The sequence below is a fragment of the Engraulis encrasicolus genome, chromosome 17, assembly GCF_034702125.1.
Source record: "Engraulis encrasicolus isolate BLACKSEA-1 chromosome 17, IST_EnEncr_1.0, whole genome shotgun sequence".
NCBI lineage: Eukaryota > Metazoa > Chordata > Actinopteri > Clupeiformes > Engraulidae > Engraulis > Engraulis encrasicolus.
Genome location: NC_085873.1, coordinates 3,578,143 through 3,603,160, shown reverse-complemented (window position 1 = coordinate 3,603,160; position 25,018 = coordinate 3,578,143). Strand labels below are relative to the sequence as shown.

Genomic DNA, 25,018 nt, shown 5'->3' with positions numbered 1-25,018 from the left:
ATGCGTCCGTCTATACACTGCCGCCTTGTGGACACAGGAGGGAATAACAATTGAAAGAAAGCGTTTCAGACGGACAGACGGACATACCCTTTTATTGAGATGCTAGGACGTATCTAAAAATACGAAGAACACAAAGGTGCCCCAGACTATGTCACCAGTGAGATATTACTGCAGTGAATCATCTACTCATTTTCTCATAAGTGAGGTCATTAAAATTAAATTAGATATACTTAATAATTAAATGCAAGATTAAAATTCAATGTAAAGCTTGATGGAAAGCTGGTCTTGCATCTGTTTATCTGATAATGTCTTTTTTCTACTTTGGGCCGGACCCCAAACTCAGGTGAAGATTTCAGCCGGGGTTTGCATGCTGCCCTTCAGACGGAACAAGGCCACCAGGCACAGAGCCATCTAATAACAGAGTTGCGCAAACCGGGGACCAGGAAGTCGGTTGGTGATGTGATTCGTGTAGATTAAAATGTTTCTTAACAGTAAACTTCTGTTCGTTGGAAACTAACACAGAACCATCACATACCAAACAAAGATTAAGTACAAACAAATTACATTACCTTTACCACATTTTCTGTGTTCTACGGCCACCTCCTGGAACTAAGTAACTTCTAATAGAACTAAAGTCAATGGGGATTTCCATGTTAACGCTCTGTGAGGCTCCATGAGAGCCGCCATTGCTGTGGAAAGATTGGTCCATAGAGGTCTATGGGAGTGGCGTAACTCTGATATTAGATGGCTCTGACCAGGCAGCATGGGAACTCCAGCATGGGCAAAAAAATGGTGTGAGACCCACACACATTTCTACAACACAGGAGAAAAAAATTAATGCCTACCCTACACCACATTTCCTTCATTTCATTTGAGGACAATAATGGATCAACTACTACTCTACTTCATGCAGCATATGCAAAATGTATGCAAAAGGAAGCATGTGTGATGAAGATAATACTCTGACTGTGAAAAAGACTTTAACGGACACGCACGCACGCACGCACGCACGCACGCACGCACGCACGCACGCACGCACGCACGCACACTTGACAGATGGAGTGACATGACCTTTTTTTTTTGCCTCAGTGTGCGAGTCAAGGACCATCTGGACGGCTGCCGAGGCCTATTGTTAAGGCCAGTCATTACTTTTTCTTTCTTTTGCAAAGCCAGGGCATTTTTGCAGCCCTATTATCTTCCCTTTTTGTGTTATTTTCTGCTATTTTTACTCATGGGTAATTTTCATTAGGAAAAAAAGCCCTCGACTTAGAACGTGAACTTGTGAAAGACAGACTCGCTCGCCCACTCACTCACTCGCCCCCTCTCCCTCTCCCTCTCTCTCTCTCTCACTCTCTCACTCTCTCTCTCTGTCTCTCACACACACACTCTCGCACACACACACTCTCGCGCACACACACTCTCGCACACACACACTCTCGCACACACACACTCTCTCTCTGTCCTCACTGTGGGTAGAGGTAGTCGTCTGTGAGCTCCAGTGTGTCGTCATAGCCGAAGCGTCTGAGGATGGTCCACGTGGTCTCGTGCCTGCCTCTCTGGATGAAGAGGGTGTTCAGGAACAGGAAACCTGCACCCAAATGAACGTAGACAGAAAGAAACACATACACACACACACACACACTTTAACTACTTACACTTGACAGATGCTTGCTGTAGAGCTATAAGAGCAAGATGGTACTGGAGATATCCTCTAGGGAGCAGATGGGCAATAAGGCACTCCTCAAATATTGTTTGTCTCAAAACGTCACTGAGCTACGCATCTTTTTCAGAAGAAAACCCAAGTGGTTTTGTCAATATTGCACCTTGTGCTCGCATCTGCGCACCTTGCATTACCCTGCGAACTCACAGCAGGCCTTTGAAGGCGTGGAAAGCGGCGGAAGTAATTTAATTTGAATGAAAAAGCGAAAGCAGCGAAAGCAGCAAAAGCGCTTCTAGTGTTGAGGGTGTCAAAAGCATTAAAGGAAAAGCTGAACTTCAAGGAAAACTAGGCAATGAGAGGTTTGATGGCAGCCCTCCCTGATCGCACGTTAGAGATTGAATCTTTCACTGTGTTTGTCCGCAGTCCGCCTTAGTCTTTCAATGCCTGTTGTCTTTTCCTTCAGTAAAAAAAAATGTACAGCGTGCAAAACTGACAAAATGTACTGTATGCATGGCAACCCATCCGTGCAGGACATGTGCACGCATACCCTACAGCAAGTATAGTCCATCCTTGACTGGCCATTGAGTGTGAGGCCATTATCCAGCTCTGTGTGTGCGTGCATGACTAACTGACCATTTACGGTGACATTATTTTGTGTGTGTGTGTGTGTGTGTGTGTGTGTGTGTGTGTGTGTGTGACTGACCGTTGAGTGTGAGCCCGTTGTCCAGTACTCCATCGCTGGTATTCTTCCACACCACTGTCTTCACGTCATCCAACGCCTGAGGGGCCAGGGGATTCCCAAAACACGATTTCTAAACACACACACACACACACACACACCAATACTGATTCATAAACAGTGTACACTTGCAAATGAATCATAACTAATGTTCATAACTAACGCCTGGGGGTCAGGAGATTTCCAAAGCACAATTTACACACGCACGCACGCACGCACGCACGCACGCACGCACGCACGCACGCACGCACGCACGCACGCACGCACGCACGCACGCACGCACACACACACACACACACACACACACAAACACACACATAAACACACACACTCACACTTAGTTTGCATTTGCACAAGTGAAAAGTTGACACACAAATTTATGCGTATATGTAGAGTGCACGTACACACGCAAGCACAATCAGCAAGCTGTGTGAATGAAAATAACACCCAACTGCACAGACAAACACACTGGTGCCAACCCCATATAACCGCGGCGTGCCCTAAATAGCTGTCAGTTTTTCATGCACTACCCCAGGACAACCACCAGGTGCCAGTGTTGAGCAAATGACTCAGTACACATGAGCATGCAGATTTAAAACAACGAGTTTTAGTAGTTCTCTAGCGTATTTGCGCAGATGGGCCTGCTGATCAAATCTACTATGGTCAAATTTGGCAATAGGCAGCAGTTTCAATGAGCAGCATAGTAGCAATACCTACTCTGGCCACCATCCTACAGAGAGCACCTTTAAATAGCAGATTAAGACTGGGTCATTATAATTATGGGCACAGTTCATTTATAACATAGGCTCTATAAACAAAGGGGTTAAATCACTTTATAGGCAGAGGCAGTCGTTACCTAATGCCTAGAGTTAATCTTAGGATCAGAAGGTCACAGGTTCAAATCCCATACTCGGAGGAAGACAGTAGGACCAGTAGGGAGAGCATGGGTCACCTCACCTGCTACATCTCCTGTCATCCATGGCTTGACGTGCCCATAAGCAAGGCACCTAATCTCACATTACCCCCGAAACATTAGGCCACGGCTGCCCCAGAGGCTTCAGTTGCTTTAAGTAGGACTTTGTGAGTTTGCCTTCTAGCAAGCGTGCAGCTACCAACCCTGCAAGTCTGCAGACTGGATTATGCCTGGTTTATGTAATGTGATGCAATAATGAGTTGTTGAAGTTGGAAGAACTTCTTTTGGTTGCTACGGCAACAATAACCTTGTTGACCTCTGTGTGACCCTCGTTTGACCCCTGACCTGGAAGGTGTTGAGCTCCGAGTCGCTGAGGAGCCGATCGTTGTCCTGATCCGAGATGCTGAAGATCCGACTCAGGGCGCGGACGCACAGGGGCTTCAGCTGCATAAATGCAAACACACACAAACACAGACACACACAACCAGTAAGCATTTTCATTCTTCAAAGGAACACATGGACACACAAAAATACTAAGACTGCATGGGTGCAAATAACAGTTGTGACAGTACAAAACTGTATAAAAGTAGTGGACGTTCCAGAACACTGAAAAATCTTTCCTTTAACACTTAACAAGAAATCAAAATCATTTGGTGCTCTTGTATTCGTAAAGAACGTTCATATTGAAATTTAATCAAAGTGCTGGGACCAACACATTAAATCTCATTCCACTGCACGCACGCATACACACACATGGAGGCACGCATGCACACACGTACACGCACAAACCTGTTTGTCCTCTGGGTCATAGAGGGGGGCAGTGGGGTGTAGTACAGCTTTCTGGGCGTAGTAGAACAGCTCAGAGATGTTCTTCAAGTTCTTGGCTGAACACTGCAGACAGACACAAATCAAAAGCTCTCATTTCCATACACAAACACATATGCTGGTCACCCACACACACACAGAAAACGTATTTGCACCAGTGATAAGATCACGAGTGTAACAATTACCTAGGTGTAGGGCACAGCCACAGGGATGCAAACACACACGGGGAGATAGTTCAAATGTTGCTGTTTTTTTGCAGTATGATGCAGTCATAGCTCATATAAGATCATGTGTGCAATTATTGTTTGGGTTTAGGGAGCACAGCTGAAGGCCACAATCATACTGGACGCGGATTTCTGCTTACAATCAACATTGCGTGTCCAGCTGATTTTTCAGTAGCAATCAGACTAAGTGTGGATTCACTGGGCCGGTTCGAAAGCTGTCAGTAGAATCTTTAGCAGTGACCAGGCAACGTTGTAACGCATTTTATGCATTGTTATTTGAGTGTTGTGAAAACATACACAAAAAGCTTTGTGAATTCATCTCTGTAAAATGGATAGAAGACAAGCTCTTGCTCCTAGCTCTCCGAGAGTTTGATTGTATGTCTGATATGAATGTTGACAACAGTGCCGCCCGTAATACAACATCTGTAATTCCGCAGGCTAGTTGCCCGGGGCAGACAGGCAGAACATCCACAATCCACCTTCTGCCCATTTTCAGAGCACAATACGATCATTTCCATAAACAAATAATAGAATAGAACAAATCCGCCTCGTACTGTAAAATCTGCGTCTAGTGTGGCCAAAGGCAGCAGCTGAGCTGGGAGAGCTCCAAGAGAAGATTAAGAAATATCCGCACACCATAAATACTCTTTTACTGTGACTTAAGCTTACACAGGGGTGATGGTGGAAAAAAATCCTGAGCCTGAACTTTTTTCCCTGCGACGCTGACAAGATACTGTATAATATTTTGACACATTGTTCAAACTAGCCTGTGCATGACTATTATTCAAGCCTGATAGTAGAAGAAAACAGTGAAACTGTAACACTTTCTGGGATAAGAATAACCTAATGGCTAATTATTATCAATGTCTTTATTTTTGCAAACTCTGTCAAGCCTGAAATCAGGCATGGAGCCTGAATACTATCAGCCCTGCTTATATTTGATTTTTGAAAACCAGCTAACGTTTCAATCCAACACAAGGTATTCCTCAGGTGTCTGATCAGATTCCGTAACAATTGTTTTTGAAATGTCATACTTTTCCACTAGAGTTCTCTGACTGACCTCCACACACGTCTCGATCTCCGAGAACTGGTTCATGATTGGCAGGATGGTCTCCATGGAGCTGCCCGAGCGCAGGTCTGACTTGTTGCCCACCAGGATGATGGGAACTCTGGAGAGAGGTGAAGAGAGAGGAAAGGAGAGAGAAGGGAAAGGGTAGGCGGTGAGGGAGGTGGGGACAGAGGAGAGGTGTGTGTGTGTGTGCGTGGAGGGTGAGAGATGGAGGGTCGGAGTTATGGAAGGTGGATGGGTAGGAGGGTGGGAGAGGAGGGGTTGGATGGTGGGGGGATCGTGGTGGAGTAGATGGAGGGGGTTCACAACAAAGAAGGGGAAATTATTTAAACTTCAACTGACCATGCAAAACTAAATAAAACATGTACATTTAAACAAAAACAAACAAAAAACCCCAGCAAGGATGGAAGTGCAAAGTGGAGGTGAAAATAATAATCTAAAAGTAATATTCCAAAAAAAACCCAACTATACATCAAACCATTCGAAAACAAAGAAGGAAAAAGGATAAAAAAACAACATTATTTTAAAAGAGACAAAAACAAAACCAAGAAACATCAGACTCCATAAGTGAAACAATGCTACTTCTTCCACCTACTTTTTGCCCTTCTCTGCATCCCCATTCACCAGTGGAATCCACTTGGTTCTGATCTGAAACCAGACATGAAGAAACATTCATTCACCTGAGGCATCAGAGGAGAGAGGGAGACAGAGAGAGAGAGAGAGAGAGAGAGAGAGAGAGAGAGAGAGAGAGAGAGAGCGAGAGAGAGAGCGAGAGAGAGAGAAATAGAGAGAGCAATAGAGAGGGGGGATTGCTGCTATGACACATTGCAGTTTTTTATGGTGCAGATAACACCAAAGCCACCAAAGTTGCCATGCGTTCAAGATGGAGCGTGACTAGAGAGAAAAGTGAGAGAGAAAGAGAGAGAGAGAGAGAGAGAGAGAGAGAGAGAGAGAGAGAGAGAGAGAGAGAGAGAGAGAGAGAGAGAGAGAGAGAGAGAGAGAGAGAGAGAGAGAGAGAGAGAGAGAGAGAGAGACAAACAGACATTTGGGGAATACCTTGTCGATAGTTTCTTCTTGCGTGACGTCATACACCACACACACCACGTTGGCCTGAAGAGAACACAACATAATGTCACAGTCAGTATGGCAGGCAGGGCTCTAAATTAACACCAGCCAACATGAAAATGAACAGTGTCCCAATGTCCACACATGCATTATCTTACAACATTATCTTCCTAATACTTTGTTAAGAGATGGCAGTCATCCAAAACTCATAGCACCATGGTTTTAGTATATGAAATGTATAAACCCTTAACCCTTTCTAGTTATTTAATTTCTAGTTATTTACGCACACAAGGGACACAACAGGTTGGGAAACATGGGACACTATATGTTCCAATGGAATCTATTACTGTGCTTGTACTGGCCCCCACCACATTGCCCGAGAACAAACATAGGAGATCATATCAGCTTACACAGCAACCGCTTAACATAACACACAAAAACAAACATAGGCAGCGCACAGACAGACGTACAAATAAGCCTCACACATGCACAAGCCTCTCTGCCTCTCCCTCTCTCTCTCTCTCTCGCACACACAAACACGAAATCAGCCTCAAACACAAAGCCTTCCTCTTTCTCTCTTATTTACACAAAGACACAGACACACAAACATGCACAGACACAAACACAGACACAGACACACTAGAGCCTCACCTTCACAATCTCGTCCCTCAGCACCTCATCAGTCTGTTCGGTTTCTGTTGATCAGACAGAAACACACACACAGGCTCATATTAGCCAAATAATTCAAGCGAGAGAGAGAGAGAGAGAGAGAGAGAGAGAGAGAGAGAGAGAGAGAGAGAGAGAGAGAGAGAGAGAGAGAGAGAGAGAGAGAGACTATGTGTGTTTGTTGGTGTGTGCCCAAAGACTGACAGCTCTTCATATTCTTGTTAGCACAAGCTTGAATATGAAACCGATATGAATGGCTGTCCGTGGGTGGTGTTGGCTGTATTTCCAAAACACAAGATATAAAAAAAACAATTGAAGACAATGAGGGAGAGAAATAGCTACCACAGTCACGCAATACAATTAGCAGTGCAGGTCTCAAATCAAACTGACAAGGTGGGATATCAGCCAAGTCAGTGTGTGTGCGTGTGTGTGTGTGTACTGTATATGTGTGTGTATGTTTAGCAATGGCAGGAATACTTAAAACCATGCTGCTGTTTTAGTGACCTAAATTGCGCACTGTTTACTAACGTTTTACGCCAAACTCTGCTAGTTGGCATCTGTTAAAAATCCAAGCCAATTGAGCGAAGTGATGTAAAGCTGAGCCTACTCTATTGCATTCTGACAGCTCAGTGGTCTAGTTATGGTGTGGTGAAATAATTAATTGGATTTGCAGGTTTGTAAAAACAAAATGAGAGAGATTAAAACACACAAACAAAAATCAGTTTTTAAGGCTGAAGTGGCACAACGCATTAATGCCTGTTGTGCTTCCATTCACTTTACATTGTCTGGAGTCACATGCTGCCGTGGTGAATTGTTAGTGCGCCGTCAAAAAGTTCAGAATTGTTCAACATTTTAATGGATCTCTCTAAGGTGTGACGGGGGAGCTCAATCAGCAGTCCAATTATGCTACAAAAGTCTTGTGGCCCAGACCATTCTCCACAGGTATTGGGGGCGCTACACTAACCAACCTGGCAGTGCGCTGGGATGAAGAATGAGTGATCATTACAATAATAATAATACAGTGCTACTGTGGATCATGCCCCTCAGGCCCTGTGTGATGTGACCCTGCTGGGAACTCAATCCCCTGACCAGCCAGTGTTTCCCATACATTGAGGAAACTATGGCGGCCCGCCATAGTTTAAATTTGGCCGCCATAGTTTACGAATATGTAAAAAAAAAAAAAAAAAAAAAAAATTTTTTTTTTTTTTTTTTTTTTTTACGATATCCGTTTTTGTTAAAAACGATTTGAATTACGATTTTGAATTTCCTTCGCATTTTCCTCCTGGAGTAAATACATCCTATAGACTCTGTATTGGTTAGATAAGTAGTCCCACGGTAACACAGAATGAGGGGAAAGCATTGGGAAGTGACCGTAAGGGTAGCCTATTACAATTGATTCATGTGTGCACACGTGTAACATCGGGTGAGTAACAGAACATGTGCGCAATATGCGAGGATCTTCGTCCAAATCGCTAGTCGCATGCATCATCGCTAACTGCGTTTACATCGCGTGCCGCGTGTAAGGGAAATGTTAGTTGTTGACATGTATGGAATTCACTTCAATTTGTGCTGTTTCTTGCTTCAGTTGTGGACAAAACGATTGGCCAAACTCACAATAGAAAGCCTTTGCTGTGCTACTGTCCCAGAGAGCTGAAAAAAAAAACCTTCATAGAAGAAGTCACACTTAACAGGGGTGTTAACCAATCCAATGAGTTCTCTCATTGCTCTCTCTCTCTCCCTCTCCTGTCTCTCTCTCTCTCTCTCTGTCTCTCTCTCTCTCTCTCTCTCTCTCTCTCTCTCTCTCTCATAGTAGCCTACTATTTACCCATAACAAAATGGTGAATTTCTGAGCCCTTTTTAATTTGTAGCCTATACCACTGAAGGCATGATAATGCTTCATCATATTTTAGAAATAGGGCCTATGTGCCTTTTATATACCAAATGTTTATCATTTTGAAATTGTTTCAGTTGTTTATGACTTGTGTATGACTGAAATTATCTCTGCATACTATCAGTGCTGCATTGCTTTGTAAAGATAGGCTATTCTAAATAAACACTTTAAAAACACACTGAAAAGATACGGCCATAGTAGCCTACTGAAAACATTTTGTTCATAATAATGGTGATTAATAAATGGTGGTCTTAAATTTTCATACTGACATCCTTGAATTTGACTTGGTAGATCACGGCAGACCATCAACTTCAAAAGTAGATCTTGGTTAAAAAAAAGGTTGGGCACCCCTGCTATAGAGAGAACCACAAGTGCTGAAAGACAGGGATCAAAAACCTAGTCAAGTTGTTGTAGTTTACTTGGGTTTGGGAGCAATATAAAAAACCTTCAGAGAAGGGACAGTTGGGATGAGTTTACTAACACTCCCTAGGCTTTGTTTTACAGTTGTAATGAGTTTGGTGACAGACCTTCATTGACACAGCAGAGGAGACATCGGTCTGCATATAGAAATTAATGTGTAATGAATGTGAATATAGACATACATGTGTAATATGTTGTTCAGCCCTTTTAATGGGAGGAATTTGGAAAAAAACTGGCCCTGTGACCAGCACCCCTCATGTAGAATGTGTACGCTACAGATATGTGTGGGGGAAAAGGCATAGCCTACCCTCTAAGACCCTTTTTGTCTATGCGTTAACAATTTCACAGTGCTCTTAAATTCTTATCTCTGCTCCTATTTTGTTTTATTATTGTTTCCCAGACCCCTGCATGAGGGACGAATGAAACTGTGTTGTAAACAGAAATTATTCACTGTACTGCATTTTTTTGACAATGACAATGTACTACTATTATACAAGTCATGGGTAAAATCTTATGTAGCCTTATTTCTCAAAATATAAATGGCTGAAATATAGGCCCAGGCCTACAGTTTCTCCATGCGCCAATGTCATACTGTAGTCATTGTTTTGCCGTTTTGCATTTACGCTGCAAGAATACCCCCCCCCCCCCCAAAAAAAAGGCCCGTGTGAGAAGACCCCCCCCCCCCATAGTTTCCAAATTTTCTGTGGGAAACACTGCCAGCCCAATTAGGACACAAAAGTTGTGCAACGCCGGCCATGTTCCATAGGCAATGGGGGCGCAAAAACTAACTTTTCTGACTTCTCAGACGATGATGATAAGTGAGTCATTGTAATGCAGTACTGTTGTCAAACTGTGGTTTTCTTTTCACTTTATTACGTATTTCTTTTTCTCCCCTTGCTAACACTAGGGGTGGGCGATATGAAGATATTATATCGTGAATCACGATATTGAGCAAAATATCGTCTCGAATCTGCCAAAGTATAGAAATCGTATAGATCGTCTTGCAGTGAAGATGTTTATTATCAGTATCAGAGTGACGTTTTCTCACTTGTGTTGTTGTCTTCACTTTATTCTTTACATTATTGTATTCCACTTGTACACTTTATGAGAGTATCATCAGTGTGTTAACATTTTATTGACTGCAAATTACAAATTGCAAGTATATGAAAGTTGTTTTTTGTTGTTTTTATTTTTTGGAAGGAAGATCGTGATAAAAAATCGATATCGTGATTTCATGTTAAAAAATAGTGATACAACATTTTTGCCATATCGCCCACCCCTTGCTAACACCAGTCTGAAGTCTGAAGAATTCATTTCTTACAAGCAATAACTTCTTGTGTTGTTCTTTATTTTCTCTCTCTCTCCCTACCTCTGTTCAATCTCTGTATACTTTTCTCTTCATTTCTGCCTGTCTGTCTGCTTGCCTCCCTCCTAAGTCCAGTTCCAGTGTCAAGTTCCAGGCCATTATGGAAACTTTGAGTCAAACTGGCTGTCAGCGGGACCTGCCCTGGGGCCTGCTGTCAGCATGCCAGGCCATCTTATGCCACGTCAGGCACACTGCCCTCAGTGACTCAGGCTGTGGCAGTGCTGCCAACGCGAATCCTTATAGAGACACGGGTGCAGGTAAGACAGAGACAGAGAGAGAGAGAGAGAGAGAGAGAGAGAGAGAGAGAGAGAGAGAGAGAGAGAGAGAGAGAGAGAGAGAGAGAGAGGAGAGGAGAGGAGAAGAGACAGGGGTGCAGGTAAGACGGACAGAGAGAGAGAGAGAGAGAGAGACGTTGTCAATAAGAGAATAAGAGAAAAGCATAGGGAAAGAGACAACAAGATAGGGAGAAAGACACAGTGTCTCTTCCACTCTTTTCTTTATGCTCTCTCGCTCTCTCTCTGCCATCTACCCTACAAAAGCCCAAAAACGAACAGCAAAAACAGAGAAAGAGATTGAAGATGAAGTGGCAACCAAGTCACCCCACTCAGTCAGCTGGCCTTGCTAAGTCGGCTAGGAATAACTGTAACACACCAGTGTCAACATGCCACACTACTGTCATTGTCTCTCAATGGTGAAACAAGCTACCAGATGCCAACAAGATATTGTTGACTTTTCCTGTTTACTGTGTATTTTCCCACGTGCTGAATGTCGTCCTCGTTTTGTAAGCCGCTTTGGATAGCAACGTCGGCAAAATGTAACATGATATTACGTCAAGCTGCGGAGAACCATTTGGAATGTTCATACGGTATGTTCTAATGTCCCAGGTTGACAAGTCAGAGCTGTTTTGTGATCATTAGTTAAAACAAACATCAACATCACGTTCACAACAAATAAAGCAAATTCATGGTGAAATGTCTTCCACAACAGCGTCTACTTATTTTGTTTTTATTATTTGGTTGCTTCTGATGTATACAAATAGTAACTGCCAGAGATTGCAGCAGGTCCGTGGAATTTTGTCTGCATTAAGGTTGTGAACAAAATGATACTTGTGAACACTTGGGCCAAATTAAGTCATATTTTGGTTTCCATGTGGAGTCTGCCCTACACCTTAGCCTCTCACCCCACCACTGCCTGCCTCTCACCTGAGTAGTCCACGATGTGCGTTGGCACCTTCTCCGGCGTGACGTCCGCCGGTATGGTGATCTCTTCGGCACGCAGCGGCACCTGAGGACACACACACGAAGACACGCACACGAGTTATTTAGTTTTTTGTTTTAATATAACACAGAACAAATAATAATAATCAACCACTTAACAAGCCTGTGAATTACTACATGCCCCACTTGGGTCATGTGAAAGTACAAGGTGCCGTACTGTATGTGATTCTAATAGTGAACCTAGTATCGATTGACAAGCTTAAAGTTGATGACAAAAAAATCCTATATCGCTTGCAACTCCTCAAAGAAAGTTTGGTGCCATTTATTAGCTGCTGTCGACAGTCATGAAGCTAAATTGTGTGTTTTTCTTCCATAGCTCTAATAGAAATCTTTCCCCCCTTTCGACGCAACCATGCTAGCCAACTGCTGGCATCACGCCGACTTACAGAATAGACTGAATATTAAGAATTGCATGACATCTCACTTAGCTGACGGTCCCTTACGGTCTCTGGAGCAATGTGGGGTTAAGGTGCCTTGCTCAAGGGCACTCTAACCATGGAGTGTGGTAGGGTGCGGAAGGGTGGGATTCAAATTTGCAACCCCCTGATCTTAAGTCCATCCCCTTAACCATTAGACCACAGCTGGGGCACATTTCTCGAAACCTTTGTTGTTTGCAATGCAACTCCCCATTGACAACTACCCAAGTTGCTAACTGGCTAACAACTACGCTTTCGAGAAATGCACCCCTGCCTTGCCGAATACTGGAAAAAAGGCAGGACAGGGGTCTGAAGTAAGGGAAAAACCCGAGCGTTGGCAGCAATGCACCAGGGGCTCTCCCCCCGCCCCCCTACCCAACTACATTAGGCAGGCACTGTAAGCCATTTAACACCAGATAGCTCCACAGGGACCAGTATCTGAATTACAATGTCTGGACCCACATCCAGATAAAATGGCCTGAGGGCAAGAAAGATAAACGCAGACATTGCTCCAGGGGAGCTTAATCTTACATTGCTCTGGCCGGGTTTTTGTCTGCAACTTAATTACTGCCATTCACTTTGCATTAAAGTGTTATAAGGGTGGTTGACGTTTAAGGGCGTAACGCAAAAAAAAAAAAAGTTTTTCAAATTCCTGAAAAAAATGATGTATAAAAATTTGAAAAAAATAGGAAAAAATAAAGCACTTAGTGGTCTGTGGAATTTCACCTTATTTTTGCCATTTTTTGGGAAAATGTGTCCTGCATCAACACATTGCATAGGCATGTCACATCGCAGGAAAATGGAGTCACACCACAGGGAATTCACTGCATTATGACCATTTTAAGCCGTTTGTATACATGACTGACATCTGAGCTCATGCTAACTTGATAATTATATTGTGTTTAAATCTTCATATGTGTTTTCATTTATAAAAAAACTTTTTTTCCTTCTATAAGAGCAGTCACACCACAGGACACCATAAAATGAACCTAAGCATTGCGTGACAGAAACATTGCAATATGAAGACATATTAAGAGGTTAAGAGTTACCTTAAACTTCCACAGCACTCTCCAATAACTGAGGTACTGACTGGTTAGGAGCCAGTCTTTAAGACCCTTGTAGTTAGCCTTGCAGCTGCCCATTCACAAATATTGACATACATGTCACCCCACAGGACGCAATTTGTGTTACGAAATTGAACTTGTAGTTAATATTACTGCCTTGAGTTTTTTTCACATTCACATATCTTAATATAAAGTTAATATTTATGCAATCATGCCAAATGCTTCATACATTATTCAAAATGTTGTTGGTTAATTTATATATATATTATATTCCAGGTTTCATTAATGTTACAGTCACACCGCAGGATATTTGACATATAAACCTATACATACATCTCAACAAAAATGTTTCTTCTCATCTAAGACTAATATGAAACATAATGTAGCACATCTTCTTTCATTGACATTTGTTTTTTTTTACAGTTTTACAGTTTACAAAATAACAGTTTGGTAGGTTTTTAACCAATGTTACGAAAAAAGAAGTCGTCACGTCTCCCACCCAAAAACGCTGCATTAAAACGACCTTTGGGTATGTTAAAAAATGTTTTCTGAGGAAAAAACCTATGCCAGCCTGTTCCATTTTGACTTTATAGCCTAATGTTTTTGTCAGGGAAAAAACAGTGGTACAATCTGTTACAATTTAACCTACAGGGTCATTTCACCAACCTAATTCAGAGTTCCAATGTCTCCTCCTTCTGCCTTGATATTGTTCAAATGCAATTCTGGGGTTCTATGTTGTCACTAGAAAGGCTAACCAGTTTCATTAAAATCTGTGCCGGTTGCCGCCCAATGTATCTGATTTCACATGGAATGACATGAACATACTGTATACATGGCATGCTCCTTAGAAAGCATACCAATTTTGCTTTAGCACAACACGGGCTCAATTTAAACCAAAAGGTCTTTATTTTATGTAATTTGTAATATATATATATATGTTGGCAAGATGGCAGAACAGCAAGAATGCCATAAACACAGTCAGAAAGGCAGGCAGGCAGGCAGACAGACCAGGCTTATACACCAGCTTGAGTTCACGTGGTCTTGAGCTATAGCATATCTAGAGCCTACTAGAGCCCTACGTCTGACAATGGGCCTCTGTTCTGATGGCGGAACACAGGGCCCCTCTCCTCTGATCTCATCTCATTCAAGCTCCAAATCAAACAGCAGGCTAGGAGATCAGGTCATCTGGCCCTTCTGCCAAACTCAACCTCCACAGACGTAGGCCTATTTCATAACAGTGAGTGAGTGAGAGAGTAATGTCTCGTGGGCAATGTCTTTTTGTATTTATGTATGCTACTTGACACTATTTCGCCCTGGGATCAATAAATGATACTCTACTCTCTACTTCATAACATTACAGGTTTACTCTGTGTGGGATGTAGGAGAAGGTGAAGAGTTGCACTGTGCATCATTTACTTCATTGCAGGGGTGAGTTTCTCAAAAGGGAAGTTGTTAGCCTGTTAGCAACTTCGGTAGTTGCCAATGGGAAAATGCATTGAAAGCAACGAAGTAGCTAATGTAGTAACCAACTTTGGTTTTGAGAAATTCACCCCAGGTTTGTTATGTGTGGGCATTTTGTGTGGTATGTACAGCAAGGGGAATTTAAAGGAACAGACCACCCTTTTTTGATTTTCACATATTTGCAGTATTTCCCAGCATTGTTCATGAATGTGCATATCATTTTCTTCTCTGTGTTTTCAGTACTTAGATTTATTGGATCAGAATTATTAGCATAGCTTAGCATAATCACTGAAAGTAACTGGTATCTTTAGCATCAAGCCACAAGTGATCACTGGACCGAATTAAATTGCTGTTTTACACTCTGGTGAATGTTTCATTCATTTTAAAGTGGTTTAGAAGTACATTTGATGGTGTTTTATTTTGTACCATAGACTTGCATTACTATGCCTAATTTGGGTATACTGTCAAACGGGGCAATGCAAACACATAGACGAAAATTATATGCACGTTCATGAATAATGCTTGGAGATACTGCAATTATGTGAAAATCAAAAAAGGGTGGTCTGTTCCTTTAAGAGTTGTTACAGAACCAAACAGACTTCCGTTCCGAGGTGGTGATGTGTGTTGTGCAGAAGATGCCTTAACTCTGAGATGTTCAATCCTACAACTGAGACAGTAGTGAAAAGGGGCCTGTGTAATGCACCACCAAAAATAATGGACCACCAAAATCTCATGCTTAGCAATACCATAGTATGTTGCCATAAAAATGGTATGGTTGGGAAAGCGGATTATGTTTATCCCCCATTCCGAACAAAGACAACTCATTGGGAAGGCACCCTTTGCAAAAGTGACAGTAGAGGGGATAGTGAGGGGGTAACCTGGCAACGGCAGGAGAGCCATCCCATGACATCACTCACCTGTTCAGGAAACTCCTCCCCCACCAGGGTCATGATGAGAGAAGTCTTCCCCACCTTGGCTGTTGAGAGAGAGAGAGAGAGAGAGAGAGAGAGAGAGAGAGAGAGAGAGAGAGAGAAAGGGAGAGAGAGAGAAAGGGAGAGAGAGAGAGAGAGAGAGAGAGAGAGAGAGAGAAGTTGTGGCAGAGACAGAAATAGAAATGGAAGGAAAGAAAGAACATAATAGATGTGAAAAACTGAGTGTGACTGTGTGTGTGACACCAACGTGACAGACCTTTATTGTGTGCACGTTATGGGTGTGTGAACGTTGTCACCCTATCTCACCTGCCCTTTGAGCGAGTAGCTACTCCTGTATTTAACTTGCTACTGCTTGATAAAAACCTTGACAACCATTCAGCACGAATTCACCGTGTTGTTTCAAACATTCCTTCCCAGTACAGTGCAGACGCTGCTACAGAGACTGTTGTACGGAGTCTACAGTGTCATTAGTGCATGTGTTGTCAATTCTGTTGACATGCTTGTTAAAAGCGACAAGTGCAGCTTTGAGTCACCTGCCGTCGGGGGTGTTTCCGCTATAAACAAGTGATAAACAGCGAAGTGGGTGTGCCGCGGCTAACCCAAACCTTTGGGGCATGGGTTGTCGTTACAGCATCGAGCAGGCATGCAGCAAGTCACGTCAGCAGAGATCGGACGTGCACGGATCTCGTCATTCATGCAAATTCATACCGGAGTTGTTTCTCAGCACAACAAAGTACATAACTCTTATAACTTCATATACTGGCATGGCTGTGCGCCATTGTGCACTTGATGGGACTTTATCCGTCCTCTTAACTTCCATCAGAGGTAGTGAGCACGTTGGCACCATGACAAGTTGTCAAACACAAGGGTGTTCTGTGTTGTGCTACATTCTGAGATCAAGCAAACATGAAGACCGATTGGAAACTGACAGTGCATTCATTCTCGACAGACACCTCTGGAGTAACTCTTCAAAGTGAAAAAATGGCATTTGTTTCCCAATGCGCCAAACTACCCCCACTACAGGAAATAATGTAACTAACTAGCATGTGAGTCCCAAAGCCGGTTTGCAACCACGAAGTGAGTTACCGATGCGTTTATCGCCGAATTATCTTTTGACAGCTCAACCGGTCATGTTTGTTGACCAAACCGGTCCACACAGGCAACGCCATCTGTATTTACAGAACATGCAGTAGAAAATGAGGCAGTAGTTTCTGTCCAGGATGGGCAACATTTGCTGTTACTGCCAGACTTCAACGGGCAAATTTCACTCAGTTGTGCTGTACCATTTCAGCTGACTGCGGTATTAAAACATTCAGAATGGGTGTTTGTGGGTTAAATGCTCTGCCAGCATGGTAGTTGCGGTAGTGAACATACCAGATTGCTAGTTAGCTCAAAAGCTACTACAGCAGTGGACGTAGTGTGTTCAACTGACAGTTGATACAGGAAAATGTACTTACGTTCTCCCAAAAGGAGAATCCGAACATCGCGCTTCATCTTTCCGCCTCCTTTAAGACGGTTCGAGGAGTTATAAACACCTTATTCTGATACTTTTACAGTGTTGCTACGTAACCTTACTTGAAAATTAGCGGTCGACCCATCTTAGCTCACAAGGAGAGTGTTACTGTAGCAACTTCCGGTTCGAGCCAAAAATGTTGCGCCCTCTTCCGCTTGCGTCGGCCATAATAATAATAATAATAATAATAATAATAATAATAATAATAATAATAATAATAATAATAATAATAATGGTGGTAAAAAGAGCAGTCGAATGCTTAGCATAACATAATTATTTGACAAACTATTGAATCACTCAAGATCTCTAATTTATTTTGACATACAGAGACAGGAAGAAAAACATAATCAAGCTCTTTTTACATTTTATTTAAAAAGCTTTTATATACAAGGTCTTAAAAGTCAAGCATCAACATATAAAACACATCACATTCACAGTAAAAAACAAATAAACAAAAAATATACATCTAATAAAAATGTATGCCCATATATGGACACAAGGCACATACTTGTATTTACTAAAGGTTCTACTGTATCAGCTAAGGAACAAAAAGCCTTCTTGACAGAGGAGAAAAAAACAACTGTAGTGCATATGGTTAGACGTCTTCTTTGGACATATGCTCTGGTTAAGCTTTGTAAACTTTCCTCAGGTTAATCTTGTTACGTGTTGTTATGTCTCTGTACACATACTAGGCCAACATCAGGGCACATAGTTTGTTGTCACTATTGATTGTATGGTTCTCTGTGTGTGTCTGGAATGTGTCAGAAAGCGTGTCTCTGTTCTTCAGGGACGGAGTGAGTGAGTGTGTGTGTGTGTGTGTGTGTGTGTGTGTGTGTGTGTGTGTGTGTGTGTGTGTGTGTGTGTGTGTGTGTGTGTGTGTGTGTGTGTGTGTGTGTTAAATAATATTCAAAATGTATTGATGCATTGAACCTACGGCCGGCAATTTAATCGAATCGTATCGTGGGGAATCGAAAATAATAAAATCCCTGATTTAAAAAATCGATACCGTATCTTATCGCCATGGGACTGTGATTTACACCCCTAATGTGTGTGTGTTCAAGCGCGTTTGTGTTTGAGGCGCGTTTGTGTTTGAGTGTGTTCCACAGTAGTATCTAGTGTGCAGTGGTGAGCAATTGTCTTCCTGTGTGTGTGTGTGTGTGTGTGTGTGTGTGTGTTAGAGGCTGTGAGTGTTCCACAGTAGTATCTCGTTGTGTGCGGCGGTGAGCAGCTGCCTTCCTGAGGGGGAGAAGGTGCAGAGCTGTACCGAGTCTCCGTGAGGAGTGAAGTCCTGGAAACGACCTGACGAGCTGTGGAGAACCTTCACCACACGGCCTACACACACGCACACACAGACAGACACACAGACACAGACACAATGAGAACACAGACATGCACAATGAGAACACACACGCACACACGCACGCACACACACACACACACACACACACACACACACACACACACACACACACACACACACACACACACACACACACACACACACACACACACACACGCACACACACGCACACACACACTCAGTGAGAAACAATTGCATAGTAATACATCTTAGAGATGGTAGCACTAATGCATAACTAACAATCACCTACATAAAACAGACAGTATAAACATACATACTGTATGTCAACACTTGAGATCATCATGTATGGTATTGCATACAGATATTTTTTGAAAAAAGGTTCGCACACTCCTTTGGATTTTTTCTTCTTTAAGTTATTTGTTCTTCTTTTTATTCATTCATTCATTGGCAATGACGTTTCGACCTCTAGATCTCCTCAGATTCACTAACAAACCGCATACAGATAAACATGTGAAATATTGACATATTTATGAGTCGTTCGGCACACAAGAATTTGGGGCCCACCAATGTGTATGGGTATTTTAATATGTGTTTGCGATGGTATGAATATGCACTTTCAGAAGATACCATGTGCTTCTTGATTTACTGGGCATGCAGGTTGTGTGTGTGTGGCAGTGTTTATACTGTATACTCACGCTTGGAGCCAACGGCAAGCAGACGTCCCTTACTGCTGACACTTAGGCAGAGTGCCCAGTCTGCCAACATAATAGTCCTCAAGACCTGAGAGAGAGAAAGAGAGAGCATTGGAGGGATTTTCCGATTGACCATATAATATACTGTAGTACCAATTCAATAATCAATTATCAGCAATATCAATTTAGCTAAATCCAGTGACCCAGAGAGAGAGAGAGAGAAAGACAAAGAGAGAGAGAGAATCAATACATAAAATCAATATCAAAAACACAACAGCAAAAAATCCTACACCCTAATCAATACCATTGATCGGTCTTATCAATTTACCCAGTTTCGCAGCGACTGACCTGTTTTTTGTTCAGGCAGTAAAAGGTGATGTCTTTGGTCACGCCGTAGCCAGTGTAGACGACGACCCCTCTCTCACAGGGACTGAAGGCAGCTAGGCTGGGTGGCAAGACGTCCCCATTCTGATTGGGTAAGAGCACAGTAAACCTCACAATAACAGCAATCTTGATTGGTGCAACCAATGTTGTGAAATAAAAACGGGAGACGAAGGCTGCAGTGTGAATTCAGGCAGACACATTTTGGTGGGATGCATGCCTCAGAGTGTTCGAATGCAATAGTGACAGAAAAATCCATACTCGTGACACTAAATCTGCCAATTGAAAAACCGAGGGGATCAACACAATGATTCAAGTTTATTGTTAATGTTTGAATGAAGTCCACTGTACTAAATAAAGCAGATGTGAGATTAATAACATAGAAATAAGGTAAGATAAAAAGGTCACTTCTGTTTACACCAGGGGTGGGGAACCTGGGTCTCTAGGGTCCTTCACGGCCGGAAACCAATATAATTTTAATGTTATGCAATTTCATGTGAAATATGAATATGGAATATGAATATATTGAATTAATAAATAAGTAAATGAATCTTAGAAATAACATTAGCAAATACTGTAAGTTGTATTTTCAGGGAACCTAGTGAAGGTGGGGCATGTTGTAAAGGTGACCACCTTCAATATACCGTAGGTCTAAGGTGCAGGGGTACATCCTGGTTCAGTAGTACAGCCCTTGGATGACTTAATAAAACTTGAAGTGGCCCTCGAATGAAAACGGTTCACCGTCCCTGGTTTACATGGACATTTGTCAAGCGTTTCACATCTCCACAATCCACATACAATGTGTATCCAGAATGCTATAAAGGGCCTCCTTGATATGAGCTTTTTCATATTTAGCTTTTCATCATGCCAAGACAATTATACCAAGATTCATCATAACGTGAAAATAGAAATGATTAATAGCAGTGCAATGGGGAAAAAATAAATTCATTCAGCAGATTCAAGTCTGCAGATCTTAGAATAGCCTCACCTCCGGTGCAGCAGGGGCAGGGAAGCTCAGCCAATCAAGCAGGTCGCACTTATCCAGCTTCCAATCAGCAGCCCAGACGCTGACCCGCCTATCGGCGCTCACAGCCAACCAGAGCTCATCTCCCTGAAGACCGAACTCTTTATACTGGAGACAATATGCACAAACAAGACACCCACGCAGACACACAAACAACAACAAACACACACGCACATCCACAAATCATATCCCATGATAATAGAGGAGTGTAAACACACACAGTGACAGGCTCCACCAACCAGTTTTCTTTTTTTGGGAGGATATTTATTTATTTTTGAGATAGGACAGTGGAGGAGAGACAGAAAGCGAGTGGGAAGAGAGAGACTTGGAAGGATCAGCAAAGGCCCCGGGCCAGGTCGCAGGCGGGTGCCCAGCCAATAGAGCAACGGCTGGGCCCACCAACGCGTTTTTTGACCAGTGACCACATTCACTCAGAGTCAGAGTCAGAGTCAGAGTCACACACACACACACACACACACACACACACACACACACACACACACACACACACACACACACACACACACACACACACACACACACACACACACACACACACACACACACTCCACCAACCTGTTTCTTGGTGCTCTGAATGCAGGTGATAGCGGCTCCTTTGTGATCTCCAATGACGCGCAGTGTTGCCCCGGTAACTGGACTGATGACCGCAATAAGACCGTCTCTGCACGCGGACAACAGCACCAGACCTGCAACATACAGAGGGCAGGGCAGAGGTCACACACATAATGTTCATACACTGTGATTATTTCTCTTATCATTTAGCGTAAGGTTAAGTGATCGTTGTCTCACCTCACAACTCAAATTAACCAGTGTGAAAGGGAACAACTGAACAGTCCGCGAACCTCTCAGGCTCGCGATGCTCCCGGACACGTTAAGTGAACGCGAATATCTCGGTGTGAATCGGCCGTAAGGTTAAGTGATCGCGGCCTCACCTCACAACTCAAATTAACCATTTATTCACGTTCAAGCGTTCAGGATCAAGCCAATGATGCATTTATATTTTACTCCAATCAGTTATTAATTTTAGGTGTTAACTGTATAATCACATCCCAGGTTGATTTTATGTTTTATGGTAGGTTAAGTGGAAATCGAGTAAGCTGTGCAGAAGAATGCATTGATTTTGAATAAAGTAAGCATACACTATAAGAGCACAAGAGAGGGAGTCTTTGCGCCTGTTTAATTATGAAGAACGGTATGTTGTGCTACAAAAGGAAGCGTCTTCCTCCTGTGTGCTTCAAAAGGAAAAAGTTTACCGCACACTCGTTTGACTGTATGCTCTTTTAATCAACGCCTTTCGCCTCTGTGTGTCATCAGGTTCGCTTGCGTGTTGTTCGTAACGTGTGCTGTAAACATTTTCCTTTTGAAGTATTGCATACTCCTGTGTTTACCAGCACCTAGAAGCTGTGCATGGATCTTTGAACTTTTGCATCATGGTATGTTGTGCATTTGATAAGCTTTCTCAGGGCTGGTCATGCTGGGAGCTGAAAGCCTAGGAGAAGATACCGGGCACAATAGTTAAGATGTTCTGCTGTCTGAATGAGTTGAATGTTGTAGGAAACGGTCCTTGTGTTTTGAAATGGTCAAACAATGGTTACTCTCACTCAGACAGACTCACGCACACACACACACAAATTGTGTACAATTCTTTCTCTCCTTATTCTTTGATTAGGAAATAATTTTGGTATAGTGTGGTGAAGTTACTGTTATTAGTGTACTATTATTATTATTATTGGTACTGACCGGTGTCAGAATACTGCAGGGCACAGACGGCCGTGGGATGAGGCTGCAGCTTCATCTCCATCTCAGAGGAGTTCAAGTTGAAGACGCGGATCGTGCCGTCGCTGTAGCCCCCTGACACACACGCCGACGCCATCCCCGGACTCCAGCTTAAACATTCACAACTCTGGGACACACGCAAACACACGCCACACATAAAGCAATGCACAACAGTTGGGATTTTCCAAGGTCCAACTCCTGGTAGAGAAAGCAGGCTTACTTAACTCAGTACTAGTTACATTTCTTTTGAAAAGCCTATTTGAAAACAGTACAATAAAAGATCTCCATCAATTCATATCTACAAATTAAGCTTTCTGTCTGAAAATGAATGTACATGAACAGACATTTTCTTAAAGGGACACTGTGCAGGAAATGGTCAAAAAAGGTACTGCAACTATGCTGCTCATTGAAACTGGGCGGCCTATTGCCAAATTTCAAATATTTTCTAGTATGGCCCAAGTAGAGTCATTCTTGCAGCTAAAAATGGCTATTTTTGGAAATTCAAAATGGCGGACCATGGAGAAGATCCCCCTTTTAATGTATGAAAAGTGCAATTTTTCCAGTCATAATGAATACTTAGAATTTTATGCTGGTGGTAAGTATTCATGAAAAAGGCAACATTAGTGAATGGGCAGCATGAATTCTGGAAATAAACAACTAAAAATCTCACACAGTGTCCCTTTAAATCTTCTTTAACATGTAAATTCACCTCCAATTCATACATGGGTTCTCAGTGTTTATAAACATGATGTTGTGAGGACGGGCAAGACGCTGGCAGCCAACCACTTGAGCTAATTTTTTGACTGGCAGCGGTTTCCAACAATCAGAGGATGAGTTGTGCGCAGCTAGTTTCGCGCAATCAGGTTAAAACAAAAATTCAGAACCCATGTATATTGTACAAAGAAATTTATTTACGAGGCCAATCTCACCTGATTGAGGACCTGAAACTGCACCAGTAGTTCGTTGCTAGGCAACGCCCAGACTCTTAGGCTCCCGTCTTGGCCACAGGTGGCAAAGCGACTCTCGTCCGGGCTGAACAGCACAGCATTTACCTGTGGGTACAGGTAACCATGCAAGCATGGATGAAACACATCACAGGCCCCAATGCAACGGGCCTAATCTGACCAGTTGACCAAAATGTAATTTATTTTCACCATTAAGACGTGCTAGTCGTGTGTGCGTGTAAAAGTGAGCTTGTTTTTAACACAGATATGACATGAGAGAAAAGCCGGTAACACTTTATTTTAGGGATACATCTATTAGCACTAATACATACAATGTTAATGCCTGCATAAGTAACTTGTAAGGCATGTACTAAGCAAACGCTAAGGCCTACTAGGACCTTACTAATGTTAAATTGGTAATAAATCCCTTATTGTGCATGAACAAGACATTTGCGAATACATGCCTAACAAATGTTTAATTTTGCTTTGTACATGCCTTACAAGTTACTTATACAGGCACATTGTATGTATTAGTGCTAATAGATGTATCCCTAAAATAAAGTGTTACAGAAAAGTCTAATGCCAAGCACATCCGGGAAAGGAAATAAACCATGGTGTTTGTGTGCGCACGTGCGTGTGTGTGATTTTTTTGGGGAGGGCGGGAAGATCACACTGATGTAGTTGTATTTTGGCAATCGATATTGAGAGGTAGCGTCTTTGAGTGTCAAGAAAAGTGCAAAATAAAACAAATTCGTATCATTATTATGATTATTGGGCGGCCTTAGCCTACTGGTTAGGGATTACCATGGCTGAAGTGCCCTTGAGCAAGGCACCTAACTCCACACTGCTCCCGAGACCGTAACTAATACCCTGTAAATAACTGTAAGTTGATTGCAATGGAAGTATCAGCTAAGTGTAATGTAATGTAATGTAATGAAATAACCTAATTAAAGTATTGAAAGTATTATCGTAATTATTGGGCATCACTGAGCGTGCACCGCATGTTAGTTAGTTAGTTATGGTTTATTTCATAGGGACAGATACATATCATGTAGGCATCATCATATATAGCCAATTTCCAATGGCCGTCCCTAACAAAATAAAAAACTAAAATCTAAAAAAACTGTATAAAAAAACAGTGTGTGGCACGCACCTTGCTCTTGTGTCCGTTGATGAGGCGTATGCTCGTGTTCTCCATCCAGTTGGTGTACCACAGGGTGCCTGCAGTGCTGCCCACTATGCCCATGTCCATGGCGTCATCGAAGGCGGCGCTCACCACCGCCCCGTCCAATTGCATCTCCTGCTCCAGCAACACTGCGGGGCTGCTGCTTGAGTGACAGGGGGAATGGACCAATAGG

General features: G+C 42.7%; 2 protein-coding genes across 3 annotated transcripts in view; both read right to left on the bottom strand.

Moving 5' to 3' along the window:
- rhot2 (ras homolog family member T2) overlaps positions 1 to 17,619 on the bottom strand; it is a 28,156-nt gene extending 10,537 nt beyond the window's left edge. For both annotated transcript variants that reach the window (XM_063221567.1, XM_063221568.1), the window contains exons 1-11: positions 17,446 to 17,619; positions 15,974 to 16,032; positions 12,041 to 12,122; positions 7,147 to 7,190; positions 6,487 to 6,540; positions 6,026 to 6,078; positions 5,422 to 5,530; positions 4,102 to 4,203; positions 3,658 to 3,756; positions 2,364 to 2,472; positions 1,468 to 1,588 (exon numbers count right to left, since the gene is read on the bottom strand). In XM_063221567.1, coding sequence (XP_063077637.1) covers positions 1,468 to 1,588; positions 2,364 to 2,472; positions 3,658 to 3,756; positions 4,102 to 4,203; positions 5,422 to 5,530; positions 6,026 to 6,078; positions 6,487 to 6,540; positions 7,147 to 7,190; positions 12,041 to 12,122; positions 15,974 to 16,032; positions 17,446 to 17,482 — 869 coding nt within the window. In that variant the 5' untranslated portion in view covers positions 17,483 to 17,619. The remainder of the gene's footprint in view (positions 1 to 1,467; positions 1,589 to 2,363; positions 2,473 to 3,657; positions 3,757 to 4,101; positions 4,204 to 5,421; positions 5,531 to 6,025; positions 6,079 to 6,486; positions 6,541 to 7,146; positions 7,191 to 12,040; positions 12,123 to 15,973; positions 16,033 to 17,445) is intronic.
- A 240-nt stretch (positions 17,620 to 17,859) lies between these two features.
- Positions 17,860 to 25,018, bottom strand: part of wdr90 (WD repeat domain 90) — a 77,474-nt gene continuing 70,315 nt past the window's right edge. The window contains exons 36-43 of the mRNA XM_063221440.1: positions 24,814 to 24,988; positions 23,646 to 23,768; positions 22,681 to 22,843; positions 21,496 to 21,626; positions 20,884 to 21,027; positions 19,863 to 19,982; positions 19,518 to 19,602; positions 17,860 to 18,833 (exon numbers count right to left, since the gene is read on the bottom strand). Coding sequence (XP_063077510.1) covers positions 18,676 to 18,833; positions 19,518 to 19,602; positions 19,863 to 19,982; positions 20,884 to 21,027; positions 21,496 to 21,626; positions 22,681 to 22,843; positions 23,646 to 23,768; positions 24,814 to 24,988 — 1,099 coding nt within the window. The 3' untranslated portion in view covers positions 17,860 to 18,675. The remainder of the gene's footprint in view (positions 18,834 to 19,517; positions 19,603 to 19,862; positions 19,983 to 20,883; positions 21,028 to 21,495; positions 21,627 to 22,680; positions 22,844 to 23,645; positions 23,769 to 24,813; positions 24,989 to 25,018) is intronic.